Source organism: Trachemys scripta, chromosome 22 (assembly GCF_013100865.1).
Source record: "Trachemys scripta elegans isolate TJP31775 chromosome 22, CAS_Tse_1.0, whole genome shotgun sequence".
Taxonomy (NCBI): Eukaryota; Metazoa; Chordata; order Testudines; family Emydidae; genus Trachemys; species Trachemys scripta.
Window position 1 is genome coordinate 12,732,274 of NC_048319.1, and position 16,068 is coordinate 12,748,341.

Consider the following 16,068-nt stretch of genomic DNA (forward strand, 5'->3'; position numbering starts at 1 on the left):
TGTGACCCCGTTCACATTCAGTGGAGTTACTCCAGTTTCACACCAGCATAAGTGAGATGACGAGTCTGCCCCCAGACCGTACATTTGTTTTGTAATCAGGCGTTATATCTGGACCCCTCCGTACTGGCAGACAGGACACAGAAATAAATAACCAGGGAACCTTCCTGGGTTTCAGAATCAGAAACCAATGAAATTCGCAGGGGGAGTGTGAAACAAAGAAAGCCCCGGCCTGGAGCCATTTGGCTGATTGCGGCAGGTCCGAGGGGGGAGCTGAGCTGAGGGGTGAAGAATAACCTCCTGGTCTCTAGTGCTCCCAGCAGGAAGATTGTCTTGGCAATCAGCCCCGGTATCGATTTCTTTTGCCCTCTCTCGCCCAGCCTAGGCGGTAGCTCTCCGTACGTTAGCCAGGCACATGGTTTCTTTTTCCTTGCGTTGGACGCTGAGTTGCCAGGCTGTCCCGTTTAGTACCAGATTCCCACATATACGTCTTCCAGCTATTCATACAAAGTGCATCCTGTATGAAAAAAATATGCAATACCTGTTTTGTCTGTATCGATAGCTCCGTTAGCTGAGGCTCTCCGTGACTGATCCAACCCCGGCGGGGCAGTGGGAGGGATTGTCTGGGTTTTGTGGCGTGGGACGGGGGAGGTGGGATTTTGTGTGGTTTTTCCTTTTCTTTTTTAATTGACCAAAGTTAATGAGCACGGCGGCAGAATCTCCCTCCTTCCACAGCAAGCTCTTGGTGGGTGGGACGGAGACACACGTACGTTCTGGTGTGGTGGTGCGGGGGGGGGGGGGATTCGTCATTGGTATTAGCACCGTGTTTCCTTTGAGAAGGGCAGATGGTTCTGAAGGTGGGAGGGGGCTGGGATCCTAGAGCTCAGCTGTGAAGCCGGGGCCAGGCCCATACCCTCCGGTTTGGCCCCCTGACCTCAGAATCAAGGGCAGCTGGGGGATTGTTTCTATCTTCCCGGTGATTTTATTTTTAAATCACATTGATTTACCTCTTGGAGAGGAGACTCCACTGTCTCCTGCTGTGCTGAACCTCCTGCCACACACCCGGAGAGCTCAGCCGCCACTCTGGGCTCGCTGGCTCCCAGGGGTGGTGCGTCATTGGTGCTGGCTGGAGAGGATGTGATCGGGGCAGTCCCTAGGGATGGACATGCCAGGCTCTGGGGAGACCCCCGCCCTGCATCCTTCCCAGTGTGACAGGAGCGAAGGGGCGTTTTCAGGGAGATGCGACGCGCTGGGCTGGCAGGGACGCTGGGTTTCCAGGGGGCTTGGAGCAGGCAGCAGTGAAGAGAAAGGGGAAGCAAGGGGTGGGAGCGTCCAGATCGGAGACAAAACCTGTGTGAATGCTGGACGGGCTGTTCCAGAGGAACCCAAGGGCCGTTGCCTCTCCAGGCTCTGCTGGGACAGTGCCCGCGGCTGGCCAGGCCACCGTCAGCAGGAGAGTCTCTCTCCCCCTCGCGTCCCTGTGACGGCGACGACCCGGGGTTTTTCTGGAACCAGGAGTAGCCCACAGGCTGTGGAGCCGCCACTTACCTCTCTCACCCCACTGAGCCCAGATCAAAGAGACCCCTCCCCAGCCAGGGCAGGATTCACACTCCCTGGGCGTGGCCCCCCGGACATCACTCCCCTTTAAATGTATAAACGTCAGTTCTCTGGAGGAGACTCGCCAGGGCCAGGCCACGTGGGGCTGAGTCGGCAAAGGGGCAGTGGTGAGATCCGAGTGTCACATGCCCTCTCCGGTCCGGTCCGGGCTCCCACAGGCCCTGGCACTTGCCGTGAGCAGTGGCTGCTCCGTAGCGCCTCAGCCTGGTTTGGAAGGCAGGAAGAAGAAAATTAAAGTAACTTTTTTTGGTAAAAACCCTACAACAAATGGTTCCCGTGCCATGGGCTGGTGGGACCGTTCCAGCCAGCGGCCATCCCGCACGTCAGAAACCCGCACACACACACACACATCCCCGACTCACACAGCATTGCCATTCCTTTTGATTTGCAGTGCAAGCTGAGAATCTCCCTAATCCTCCGCCTCCGTGAGCTGGGGGTGCAAAGGAAAACGAGGCTGGCCATTAAAACAGCAAGCACTGGCAATGCTGGGAGATGGTGGGAGTGCCCCCCGCAGCTGGACAGGACGACTCTGGGCCCATTGCTGCTGCTATCAGAGCCCCAGGGTCTCACCGACTGCTTGGGTGGCACCAACTGTGTTACGCCTGATTTACACCAGTGCAAGTGAGATCAGGGACAGGCCCTGCCCTACACCAGGAGGGGACAAGTGGACAGAGCCATCTGCAAGACTAGCTGCTTTAAAAACACTCTGGGCTAAGGTCTTGCACTAGGCCTATGGCCCACTTAGATGCCACATCAGCCCTTAAGTGGGACATAAGCGTTGGGGACCTTGCGTCATCGTGTGCTGGCCTCTGCAGAGGGTGAATTTCATCCCAGTAGAACGGTCTACCATGGCAGCAAGTAGTTACCACCTCGCCACTGCAGTATGGTCACCCCTTCTGAGCCAGAGATGCCTTGGAAAGATGGAGGCTTTGCTGCCCCTCGTTCACGCCATCTGCCGGTTCCACACACACACACGCACATAACGTGAACAATCAGCCAGAGCCAACGGACCTGGAAGCGAAATGTGGCTTTGTTTGAGGAGGAAGGTTTATGTCAAAAGTGCTAGTTGATGGCGGGGCTGGGAGAGCGACCGGGACAGAGGAAGGCTAGATTTGTAGAAAGCTCTTCATGGGTTTCTTTTCCTCTCTCATGTATTTTTTTTATTGTTGCATTCTCCGTGCCATGGGCCGGAGAGGGAGGGATTTGAAGCAAGGGACGCATGCGTGAAAAGTCCTTGGGGGATCTTTTTATGCAATGTGCAGTATTGTTTTCTGCAAGGACAATGCAACGCGGGTAGCTGTAGTTTATTTTAAAAGACAAAAAAAAAAATCCAAAAAGAAAAGCAGATAAAAAAAACCCCCACAAAAAAATCACCCACAACCTAACCAACAGGTGACCGAGTTTGCAGGCCACACGCCCGCTGTGAGCGACTCCGCGGGCACCGGGCTGGGTAGTAACCCCACAACAATCCAACCCCCTTAGTGCAAGAGCTCCTGACACAGCGACTGGCTTTGTGTTCATACCATGGAAAAGAAGGGGTGGAGGCAGGGGGCGCTGGATGCTTTCTTGGTGGATGAGGCATAGGAGAGGAGAACATGTCTCCTACCCAGGTGAATCTCAGCCTGACTCACCCTCCAATCACGCCCAATGGCTCATGCAGGCACAACGCCCCTTGAGCTGAGCTGGGCTTTGGCCTGTGCGTGGCTCATACAGCTGAGCCCTAAGCAGAGTCTGGCAGAGAAATCCGGCACGCAGCAGCCACTCTCTGCGGCGGGAGTGCAAAGCACCGCTCGTGCTTTCTGTCCCCCCAAAATACACCAGCTCTCTGCCGGGTAAAGATTGGCTTCAGTTTTTCCATTCGTAGCCTTCAGATTCCACCAACCCAACCCCAGAACTGTCCAGCTGTAGCACTTCATTTTTGTTGGCTTGTTTCAAAGACGGCCACAAAAAATCCCCCACGAAGAAATTGCACCTTACCAAACGTTCCGACCAATCCAGACGGGCGCTGAGCAGCGCGGGGGCGCAAGGATTGGCTAACCGATTGGGTTCTTCCTCGTCCACCAATGAAAGGAAAGCACACACCGCCCCCTCCTCCTCCCCTGGGAAAATTTGCACTGTTCCACTCACCACACTTTTCTTTGCCGTTTCTTAGTTACCCCAGCCCCAGGGGCCAGGGGAGGGGCCCAGCAGGGGGAGCCCGAGGCAGCAGGGACCGGGGTGGACTAGACGCAGCCGGAGAGGTCTGTGTGATCAGACAGCCCAGAGACCAGGCACTAGGGTTCAGACCCAGATCCCCAGGCCTGGTTGGAGCCAGCGTTTTAGTCCTGGTTCTGGGGGCTGTTTGTGTCTGAAGCTGCGGCTCCTTGCTAGAGACCAGCAGGGCAATCCTGCACTCACTGCGTGAAACGCCACTGACACCAGTGGGGTTGGTCCTCATTTACCCCGGCGTACGCGAGGGCAGAATTCGGCCCCCTGGCCTCCACCCCCTTGTCTGAGACGTGCCCCCAGGTCCCGCCTGAAGGGAATATGCAAATTCCATCACAGTCTCCATCTCCTTTGTCTTTTGTACCCTTTGAGGGTCAGTTTGGTTTGGTTTGGGGTTTGTTATTTTTTTTCTCTGTGACTTTTTAACTCCAAACAAGGCAGCAGCCTGAGCTGGGAGCAGAGATCACTGCGCGCGGTAGACACTTAGCACGGGATGTTGGGTTTGGTTGTTTCATTTTTTTTCTTTCTCTGCTGTATCGATGCAATCACATAGTTCAGCCGTTGAAATAGACACCTAGCCGTTCACAACGATCTCTGGAAATATCTTGGCAAGGCAAGGGTCTTGATGCTGTCAGGCACTGGCAGGCCAGGCCCATGGGGGAGGAGGGGCATGGGCGGTGGCTGGAGAGGAATACACCCCATCGGCGTCAAGCTAAGGGTCTTGTTTCTCCACACAAACGCCTGGAACTTTTAGCTCTTCTAGAGTCTCTAGACAATCAGGTTGGGAGCAGCCTGTGCAGCCTTCGCGACTGCGATGGCCCCAGTCCAGACTTCCTCCCAGGGTTCTGAACTGTCCCAATCCCCAACTTCCACTGAGAGACAATCCCAAGAGATCTCCTTCCCTCCAGCCTCTGAGCCATCCACCCAACCCTCCCCAAGCAGAGACAGCCCCCATCCGCTGGTGCCCTCCATGCACAGCCGGGCAAGGCGCGGTGCTTGCTGAGTTCGTTCATGCACTACAGTTTCTCTAGAGGGTTCTTGATTTTTTTCGTTGTTGTTGTTGTCAACTTCTTTAAAAAAAACTAACACAAAAAGTTCTCGTGACCTATAAATAGAAAACCATGTACATATCTCTCTCTCTATGGTGCTACAGGGGCTGGATCTCAGAGCCTTGGGGACCCGGCACATCGTCAAATGTATCTACAGCTACCCCACCTGCTCCTCTCTGGAGAAGATGATACTCCAGCTGTTCGGGTTTTAATGTCGTTTGTTTCATGTAGGGAAGGAGGCTGGGGGCGGAGCATAGGACCTGTGCATGCAAACCCTAAGAGCAGACAATCCCTTGTCACAGCCCCGGGGCCCTCGAGCACTCAAGGGACCTTGCATCACAAACGAGGGTATCATTTTTTTGTTGTAAGCTGAGTTGGAAATTGCCACGCTTTGTCTCTTCAGCTTGCCCGTGGCTCTCGGGGCTTGCTCTGTTTTCACAGAGCAAAGACGCTGCTTGGCTGCCACTTCCGCCCATATTTAGCTGAAGTATTGGGGCCTGGGGGGACAGCTCCTCAGCGGACAAAAGGCCCCAATCCTGCTGCAGGAGTCTTACGCCCCTGTCCAGCCTAGTGCAAGCCAAGCTAGAGTCCGGCCGTGGTCCACCCCGCGCAGTGCTGAATGGGGGCCGGGGGTCTCACTGAAGTGGTGGGCTCCCCCGCATGCATTGAGCTAAGCACGTGCCTAAATCTGTGCAAGCGCAGGCGTGAGATCCCTGTGGCTCCACACGGGAGCTGTGCCGAAGGACCCCAGCGAGGGACGTCGCCCCTAGTCTCTCCCCCCACCCTCCTGCCCTGAGGTGGCTCCCAGGGTAGGAGGAGAACTTACTAAAGTCCCCGTCACTGGGCAAGTCCAGACCTTTGTAGAGTAACAAGCCTGGAATTCCTGTCGGGAACATCCAAGTTACGGCAAGATCCTTCCCCCCCCCCCGCCATGTGTCAACCCCTGACTCCCTCAGAACCGGGGTTCCTTCGGGTCGGCGGCCCTGCCCGCTCCAGGGCCCTGCCTCTTCCCGTTACTAACAACGACAACAACCATCGTTTTACACCCAACAACCAAAAAAAAAAAAAAAAAAAAGCAGCAGCCAGCAGGAATCTGAAATAACCAATACCAAAAATTCTGACGAAGCAGTGCCTCTTCCTTACTGCTGGCTTGGCTTGCCTTTTTTTTTTTTTTTCCCCCCCCCCGCCCGGGGTTTTGGGGGGGGGGGACGCCGGGGGGGGGGGGGGGGGGGGGGGGTCGTTGCTCATACAACCATCTTGTGTGGTTCCTACACAGCACTGCCTCCGTCCGAGGGAAAGCCCCGCTTCGTCCTTTGCCATGCTGTCGGGATGGGGCAAGGCGGTGGGCGGGGTCCGTATTTTAGCCACGCCCACCCAGCAAGATCATTAGCGGAGGGGGCAGAGTTTTTTTGTTTCATGAAGCTTCAAGAACTTTGTCCAGAAAAAAAATCAAGGGCTTCCTTAGTGGGAAAATGGTGGCGGGGCAGGGGCCAGGGTCGGGTGCACACAGGTGGGACTGACGTTCTGGGGTCAGTACATGGTTTCTTTCCCCTGCCATCTGAGCCAGAGCCTCCTGGAGCCAATGGGAAGCGCCCCATGGCTACAGCTGGGCCTTGGCTCGGGTCCCTAAGGCACGGCTTAGCCAGGCTCAAAACGCCGCCATCCCAAGCCATCGGGCTGGCCCCAGAGCTGGTTAGCACCCCCCAGCCCCCCGCTGCTGTCAGTGCATGGCAGGGTTTCCTGGGGGGCAGGGGGGCGGCACGTCCTTTCCCATTGGGCTTTCTCCAGGCTGAGGCCGGCGAGACTAGCGCCGGGCAGAAGATATTTCTCAGACATATGCTGAGACCGAGGGGAACGTTCGTTTTTTTTCTTTGGTTTTGATTTCCTTCGGAAGCTCTGTTGTTCCTTCCTTTCCGTTGCTCCGGGACGGACATTACAGTCATAGTTATTCTGTTTCTTGCTTCTTGCTTGCGGCGCCACATTACACACACGTACCACGGCACCAGGGAAGGCCGAGCCGCGGGGCATATATCTCATGGGCGGCTTCTTAGCCAGTGCCTTGTTGGCAAAGCTCTCAGATCAAACCCCACCCTCCTCCGTCGGCCCCCCCAGCTCTCCCCCTGCATGTAGAGCCCCTCCCGGTCCCTGCCCCACCCCCATGGCTGGATAGCTCCTTTGGTTGCTTCCCTGGTGCCTCACAATATTTGATTATAACATTGTATGCAGCCATTATTGTTTAGCAGATGCTCCTGCCTACGTACAACTTACTGAAAGCGACTATGGGTTTTTTTCCCCCCTATGCAAAAAAAAACAAAACAAAACAAAACAAAAAAAAGTTTAAAAAAACAGAAAGAAAGGAAAAAAATAAGAAAAAATGTATAAAAATTAAACAAGCTATGCTTCAACTCTACACCGTGTCTGGGTCTCATTCCGGCCGCCAGGCCGGAGCCTGCCAGCCCTGTGTTGTGGGTCGGTGGCGTGAGCTTTGGTTAGCAGCTGGAGAAACTGAGGCACAAGCAGAGGCAGTGGCTTTAGCCAGGGACACGCAGAGACACCCCAGGGGTCCCGCTCCCTAGTTCCTGTGCATCATCCCATTGGGCAACAACACTTTACAGACTAGCGTGAGAAGGGTCGGTGACCCTGCTCTGGGCCTCAGTTTCTCCATCAGTATGGTGGGGACCCTGAGATGGACCCTCCTCTTGGCCACAGCATCCTCAGCCCTGGAGGGTTTCACATTTTTGCCTCTTGTCAAATAATCACTCCCGTTTGCCGTTGGGGAAACTGAGGCACGGAGGTCCCCGTTTGGGACCGCACAGAGATGTGTGTTTAAGTCCCATGGACACCAGTGGGGTTTTAAGCACGTGCTTCGCTGCTTTCTGGAACCAGGGTGCCAGGGGATGTGACCTGACATGGGTCAGCAGCACAGCTAGGAACCCAGGTGTCCTGCCTTCTGTTCTCACTGCGACATAACCCCGGTGGTCTTCAGCCTGGGCTGGTCTCAGGCGGTGACACTGCTGCCTCTGCAACGCCAGGGGGTAAGAACAGCCCCCAGCACCCCACGGGGGACCCCGTCTCCAGAGCTCATCACTAGACCCCCAAGCCTCCACATGGGCCAGGAAATCAACTGAGCAGGTCTCAGGGCATGGAGCCAAGAGCAGATTGTTTAGCTTTAAACCAGATTAGGAACTAACCTGGGAAGAGCCCCTGCAGCGTGAGCCAGGTGGGCCCAGAAACGGCGGGTTGCTCCCCAGGGCTGAATTTGGGGTGCGTAGACCCCACAGCACAAGGGGCCCCTGCTGGCCAGAGACCTCGACCCCTTTGATTAGTCCCTCTTAAAGGGGATTATTTCTCACCCTGCCGCTCCAACATGGGCTGGGAGGTCACGGCCCCCAGGAGATCCCCATGCTGACCCCATGGTGGGCAGGTGCCCGGGGCTCCCCCATGCCATGGCCACAGCCCTGCAGGGTGCACATGCAGCAGTGAGGCCAGGCCAGATGAGTGAGCGGCTCAGGGGGGATTATGGGCACTGGCAGAGATCCCCTGCCGCCCAGACACTCCCAATGCCCCACTTTGGTGGCAGGCTGGTATGGCCCAGCCCGGGGCTGCAGGGCCCGGGCCAATGGTGGCATGAGACCCCCAGCCGCTCCCTGCAGATGGTGGTCCAGGCGGGGTTGTGTCCTGGCCTCACCCTGTGAGCCCTGCACATCTGTCACAGCTGCACCAGCGGGTGCCTGAACTTGCTCTGATCCAGCCGGTTCGGGCCCCTGGCGACACAGCACCGCCTGCTGCCTCGGCCCTGCCGGGTTAATTAGTTGCAATAAAAGGGTCCAAAGAGTCCGAGATGTTCCCACGCCCCAGGCGTTACCCGGTGTTCAGCAAGGCCCGGGGTTGGTAGCCAGAGCCCAGCACCGAGGCAGAGACACTGTCACAAAGGCTAGCAGGGCATTGCCTGAAACGCACAAAAAGCAGAGACCTGAAACGGGGGCAGGAGCATTGACACTGGGCTGGGGGGAGGACCCAGACCTGGTCTATTGCTCAGTCCGTCTTGGTGCAGAGGCAGGGCCAGTTCTGAGGGAGCGTCAGGTTCTGCTTTGCGGCAAAGCAGCTGGAGGGAGGGAAGACAAGGGGGAGCGGAGCCGGGGCATGCAGCTTTCGGCCAGGTTCTTGGGCAGCTGGTCAGGCACAGACGGACGCTCTGGCCTGCCAGGTCGGCCAGGGCAGCTCTTGCTCCAGACCCCGGCTCACCGGTGCAGTCAGGGCTGGCCAGGTCCCTCTCCGTCCGCGGGCCTCGCCGGGCTGCGCCATGCAGTACTGCCGGCGTCAGGAGCGGGGCAAAGCCGAGCGAGAGCCCAGGGAGAGGAGGAAGGTGGGCACGGGCGGGAAAGGAAGGCAGAACAGGATCACAGGTGTCTCTTGCCAGCGTCCGCGCGATGATGGGCCAGGGCTCTGCTGGAGAATCAGCGTCTGGTGTCACAGCCACAAACCTTCCACCGCAGCCAGGATGGTAAGTCCCCCCGCCCCCACCCCAGCCAGGCAAGGGGTGGAATTAACCAGCCTCTCCTTGGGGGTTGGCCCCCAGTCAGGCCTGATTTCAGACACCCCAGTTTTGCTCCTCTTGTGCAGGCCCAGTGGGGTAGCCCCTTAGCCCAGTCCCTTCCCGCAGCATCTCCTGTTTCTTGCACAGCCCGGAGCCATGGGACAATCCAGGACCTGTCACCCGCGTCTCGTCCATTGGGCTACCAATGACCGGGGGCCTCAGTTCTCCCAGCCCCAGCCTCCCTCGCTCAGGCTCTGAGGGCGGGGAGCGGGGCACCGGCTGAGCAGGCCTGTGCCAGCCCCCAGCTGGGAGGCCCTGGGGGCTCCTGTCTCTGCGCTGAGGGGCTGGAACATGTGTGAGGAGCTGGGGCCAGCCGGGCACAGCGCAGCACAGGCAGCTGCAGTATAAACCTGCCCTCGCACCCCCCCACATCCAAACCCCTTTCCACCTGCAGCTCTGCCAATGCTCCTCACTCCCGACCCGCAGCCAGGGCCGGCTCCAGGGTTTTGGCCGCCCCAAGCAGCCAAAAAAAAAAAAAAAGCCACGATCGCGATCTGCGGCGGCAATTCGTCAGGAGGTCCTTTGCTCCCAGCGGGAGTGAGGGACCGTCCGCCAAATTGCCACCGAATAGCTGGACGTGCCGCCCCTCTCCGGAGCGGCCGCCCCAAGCACCTGCTTGCCAGGTTGGTGCCTGGAGCCGGCCCTGCCCGCAGCCCCCTGCTACCCCAGCCTGGGACTTCTCCCACGGCACGGCTACACGGCAGGCAGAGGTGAGACAGCTCGGGCAGACCTGCCCGCGCAAGCTCTAGTCCAGCTGGTACAGCTAAAAATAGAATCACAGATTCATAGAATATCAGGGTTGGAAGGGACCTCAGGAGGTATCTAATCCAACCCCCTGCTCAAAGCAGGACCAACCCCAACTAAATCATCCCAGCCAGGGCTTTGTCAAGCCAGGCCTTAAAAACCTCCAGTGAAGGAGATTCCACCACCTCCCTAGGGAACCCATTCCAGTGCTTCACCACCCTCCTAGTGAAATAGTGTTTCCTAATATCCAACCTAGATCTCTCCCACTGCAACTTGAGACCATTGCTCCTTGTTCTGTCATCTGCCACCACTGAGAACAGCCGAGCTCCATCCTCTTTGGAACCCCCTTCAGGTAGTTGAAGGCTGCTATCAAATCCCCCCTCACTCTTCTCTTCTGCAGACTAAATAACCCCAGTTCCCTCAGCCTCTCCTCATAAGTCATGTGCTCCAGCCCCCTTATCATTTTTGTTGCCCTCCATTGGACACTCTCCAATTTGTCCACATCCCTTCTGTAGCGGGGGGGACCAAAACTGTACGTAATACTCCAGGTGTGGCCTCACCAGTGCCGAATAGAGGAGAATAATCACATCCCTCGATCTGCTGGCAATGCTCCTACTAATGCAGCCCAATATGCCGTTGGCCTTCTTAACAAGTGCACACTGCTGACTCATATACAGCTTCTCATCCACTGTAATCCCCAGGTCCTTTTCTGCAGAACTGCTGCCTAGCCAGTTGGTCCCAGTCTGTAGCGGTCCATGGGATTCTTCCGTCCTAAGTGCAGGACTCTGCACTTGTCCTTCTTGAACCTCATCCGATTTCTTTTGGCACAATCCTCCAATTTGTCTAGGTCCCCCTGGACCCTATCCCTACCCTCCAGCGTATCTACCTCTACTCCCAGCTTAGTGTCATCTGTGAACTCATCCCATCATCCAGATCAGTAATGAGAATAGCAGTGGGGACACGGCAGCCAGGCCCCCGGTGCCACTGTACAGTCTGCCAGGAACCGGGTAGGTACGCCCAGTGCTAGTCCATGCCAGGTCTGCGCCACGGCGTCTACACTGCTCGTTTATAGCCAGGCTAGAGTAAGGCTAACACCGGTCTGGCTCCCTGCATTGCAATCATACACACAGAGCCTACCCTGCAGCGCCCCCTGCTGATAAACCTTGGGTTATCACCACAACAGCAATCTTAGTGATGCTTAGTCCTGACCAGTCGTTCCCCCCCCGTTGCTGCCCCCCCTCTGCTATTCCTGCCCCCACTCACACAGAATGTAGCACAAGTTGATCACCAGGCCTGTGGTACTCAGCCTTTGGCTCAAGTTACGTGTGTGTGTGTGTGTGTGTATAAACCTGCCCTCGCACACCCTCACATCCAAACCCACCCCTTTCCACCTGCAGCTCTGCCAATGCTCCTCTCTCCCGACCCGCAGCTAGGGCCGTCTCCAGGGTTTTGGCCGCCCCAAGCAGCGTGTGTGTGTGTGTGTGCGTGTGTGTGTGTGTGTGTGTGCGTGTGTGTGTGTGTGTGTGTGTGTGTGCGTGTGTGTGTGTGCTGAGCTCTGCAAAAAGCAGCGAGAAACCCCCCAGAGCTGGCACTTGCTGCTATAATTAGCTTCACCAAGCCAGTAACAAAGAGCTTCTGTAGCACCACCCTGGGTAACCAGCCGCCAAACACCGTCCTCCTCAGGCCTTCCAGCCCGCGGCTGCCAGCCAAACAGGGCTCATAAAGTGTGAGGTCACTGAAAACCCACTTCACCGTATGACAGGCCCCGCCCAGTTCATGGGCCCTTCTGGTAAGTGTCACGGTCGCAGCATTTCCCGGTTTCTGATATTTAACTCTGAAATGTCCCGATGCTGTCACAAATCATGACTATGCATTAAAAATATAAACACGTAAAGCCTGTAAATCAGCGGGTCTCAAATTGGGGGGTCCCAACCCAAAAGGGGGTGTCAAGGCTTTGGGTGGGGGATGGGCGTGGTATTGCCACCTTTACTACTGCGCTCCCTTCACGGCTGGGCGGCTGGAGAGCGGCGGCTGCTGGCCGGACACCCAGCTCTGAAGGCAGTGCCGCCATCAGCAGCAGCGCGAAGTATGGGTGTCAATACCGTGTCCCCCCAACACACACACACAATGGCCAGATTTCACGGGGGAGACCAGATTTCATGGTCCAGGACAAGTTTTTCATGGCCATACATTTGGTAGGGTTCTAACCCTTTGTGAGGTGCTATTAATCTCAAAGGGTCAGACACTTACCCCCAGGTCAACATGTACTTCAGCTGGGGTGACCAGAAGAGAGGAAGAAGGGAGGGGGGGGGGGGGGGGGGGGGGGGGGAGTCCGCCAGCGGAGCAAAAAAAAAAAAAGCCGAGTGCTGCCGGCGGAGCAAACACCTAAATATCGGGACAGTCCCAATTTTATTGGGCTGTCTGGTCACCCTAACTTCAGCTCCTACCCATATCTCACACTGTCAGCCAAGCCTTAGTGAACTAACTGAAGCTTTATTAAGCCGAGAAGAGTTATAGATGGTTAAGAGATCACACCCAGCCAACGGATTGCAAAGCCCTTACAGCAGGGTTGTGCAGTGACAGACTTGGAAAGTCTCTCTGGTAACTTCCAAAAGATTGGCAGGTCCTTAGTCCCTAGTTTAAAATCCTCCTTTTAGTTGCCAATCCAGTCTTGGAGCAGGAATGAGGCAAAGCAGTGATGTCACCGCTTGCAATGTCTGGCCCAACCCAGGTGCCTGGAAACTGACTGGCCCAACATGGAGTCCAGGGTCACATGAGCCAGGAAACTTACTAGGAAAAGATGGAGTCTTAGGTCACATGTCCTGTGTGGTTTGCTGAATCACAGGGCGTGGCCCTTGGCTCCTTGCTGTCTGAGGCATCTGCAGGAAAGGCCCAACCGTGCAGGAGGAGTCTCTTCAGTGACCCGCTGTGAGAGTGGCGTGGCCTCCGGGGCCCCCAGCACAGAGCCCTGATGGAGCGCCAGCTGGGGGTGTCAGCCAGGAACACAACACACATGGCCAATAGTCGTAACTTCACCTCTAAAGCTGATACATGCACATAAACAGTCAGACGTCTCTGTTCATAACTTGTCTATTGATACCGTCCATGACGGAGTTTGTGTAAGACTTGCTGCGATTGTATAACAGTGATCGCAACAAAGCTGGAGATGGTCCTCGTCCATCGTACAGCATCACAGTAATGCTGGTCAGAGTAACTCTAATACTAGCGAGCGGAGGGGTGGGGCAGGGTGCTAAGAAACTAGTCCCTTGTTTTTGAAATACAACATTGGCAACCCTAGTGTGAGGCACTCGAGGGGGTGAGTGTGCACAACAGTGAGTGTGTCTGGGGTGAGGGTGAACAGCAGCGAATGTGTGGAGGGGTGAAGGTACGCAGCAGTGTGTGCCTAGGGAGAGTGTGCACAGCAGTGAGTGTATATGGGGTGAGTGTGCACAGCAGTGCATGGGGTGAGTGTGCACTGTAGTGTGTGGGTGGGGGGTGAGTGTGCACAGCAGTGAGTGTAGATGGGGTGAGTGTGCACAGCAGTGCACGGGATGAGTGTGCACAGTAGTGTGTGGGTGAGAGGTGAGTGTGCACAGCAGTGAGTGTATATGGGGTGAGTGTGCACCGCAGGGCGAGGGACTGAGTGTGCACAGTAGTGCATGGGGGTGAGTGTACAGGATTCAGCAGCTGTCAATCCCCCATGTGCTCCCAATACTCCCCATTCTCCCCACTGCCCCCCATCTCCCGGCGGTCCCAGAGCCAACAACCCCAGCGCCCGACTCCCCAGCCCTAATGCTCGGAGGGCAGCAGTGCCCAGCTCGTGAGCTCCAGCCCCACAGAGCCCTGTGGCTGCTGTAGATCAATCTCTAATAATTTTCATATGACTTTACATTGTGCCTCTTCATATAACCTTGTGGTGGGTCTACCCACGTGTGACCTCTGTTTTCATGAAACTTTGTATCAAAGCCTCATTTAGAAACTTTGCATTGCCCTTGGTATAATATTATAGCCCCTAAGGATAGAATAAGATAGAAGAAAAATTTCTTTTTGCTAGCAGTAGAACAAGAGCTCTCCCCCCACCACTCTTAATCAATTGCCCTGTTGAATGAATGAGGTGTGGATGAGCAAGGCATGAAAGGCAGCACCTCCAGACAGCCTCAACTGTTGGAGAGGGGCTGGGAGCCAGACCCAAGGACAATAAAACGTGTCAAGTGGGCTCATTAAAGACAAGCAGACATACTGACGGCCTCGGGGGTTAGAAGCAAGCACCTTCTTTTGGAAACACCCTCTTTGCAGCATTGGGACAACACTCAAAAGAAAGCAGCACAAAGGACCAATGGACACAGACACAGAGTTTGAATCTGGTATAGATTTGCATAAGAGGGAAGCTGCTATAAAAGTGAGGTGTCTTGCAGAGGATCCCGGGTCTCGTCTTGTCAACATGGGAGCATCGATCCGGGTCGGCAGAAGCCCGGCTCCACCCCCTCCCCCTCCCCCATCTAACTCACCTGGCCAGTGAAGTTAAGGGGAGCAACTAATTGGTAACAACAAGACGGAGTGTTTTTGTGTGTGTGTGTGAGTGTAAGTGTAATATATTATATGCATATGATACAGTGTTAATGAATACATGTATTACTAATAAATGTGGCGTTTTGTCTTATTCCCCCTAAAAAGATCCTGTGCAGTACTTTAAGTACAACACTGCCCAAGGCCAAGGCCCAGGGTGGGACCGGCCAGGCCCCTACAGTCATTCCCCCAGTAGCCCAGTGGGTGATGTGCAGGACAGGCCCAGGGGCTCAGCTCACAGAACAGTCACACTCCAGAAAGCCACCCCCAGCCCAGCAACAGCCCCGCACGGCCTAGGGCCACTGCACAGGGACTTAGGACACCTGGGGGCTAGCCCCTGCCCTGTCACTGTCCTGCTGGGTGGCTATGGCCAAGTCCCCTCCCCACCCAGGGACTCAGTTTCCCCTCCCACCCTGTGTCCATCTGGTTTCTTTAGGTCGGGGCCTGCCACTCACATGGGGTCTGAGCAGCATCAGGGTAGTGGGGCCTGGATCTCGGGGGGCCCCTTGGGTCCCATGACACCCAGTGCTAATAACCTGCCAGCTCGCGGGGGGCAGGGGCTCTGCTGCCCCCTGGCGACTACCAGGCAGTCAAGGCAGCTGCCCCCCAGGGACCAGCCTGGCCCAGGCAACTAGAGCAGCTCAGAAGAATAAAGTCGAGCCTGGGGGGCAGGAAAATGGCTCCTGAAGCCAACTGCCCCCAGCATGCAGAGCCAGCCCTGCCTCCCCACCAGCCGCCAGCCAACCTAGGAGCCCCCACAGGCGCAAAGGAGGGGCCCCCACCTCCCGCTAGCTGTGAAAACACACCCAGGGCAGAGGTCACATGCAGCAGTTGAGGTGGGGGCTCGGTGCACATGGGGTTGGGGATCGGGGAGCCTGGGTTTAAAGGGGCAGGCACATGGGCGGAGATAGCACCGAGATGGAGGGGAGGTCGCGAGGGCCCATGCAGCCTCCCTGGGCTGTCCCAGCCCTGCACATTCTGCCAGCAACGGAGCAGAAGCCCAAGTGTCCCCAAGCCCGGGGAAGCCCAAGTGTCCTTGAGACAGAGGTGTGGGCAGAGTGTGGGCAGCGCTTCCTAGCACTGCTGGTGCCTTCAATCCCGACCTGGATCCTGAAGGGCCGGGGCAGGAAGGGACTCTGTATGGCACGGTGCGTGGACCGGGCTGTGTGCCCTGGGGCCGGGGCAGGAAAGGGCTCTGTCTGGCAGGGGGTGTGGATGGGGCCGTGTGTCCTGGGGCCGGGGCAGGAAAGGGCCCCGTCCACGCCCCCTGCCAGACAGAGCCCCTTCCTGCCC

The 16,068-nt window shown here is 56.6% G+C and overlaps 1 protein-coding gene across 1 annotated transcript in view; it reads right to left on the reverse strand.

Annotated features, from left to right (window-relative positions):
• LOC117869093 (coiled-coil domain-containing protein 8-like) overlaps positions 1–9,173 on the reverse strand; it is a 20,212-nt gene extending 11,039 nt beyond the window's left edge. Inside the window, exon 1 of the mRNA XM_034755597.1 lies at positions 9,114–9,173. Coding sequence (XP_034611488.1) covers positions 9,114–9,173 — 60 coding nt within the window. The remainder of the gene's footprint in view (positions 1–9,113) is intronic.
• Between the last annotated feature and the right edge of the window lie 6,895 nt (positions 9,174–16,068).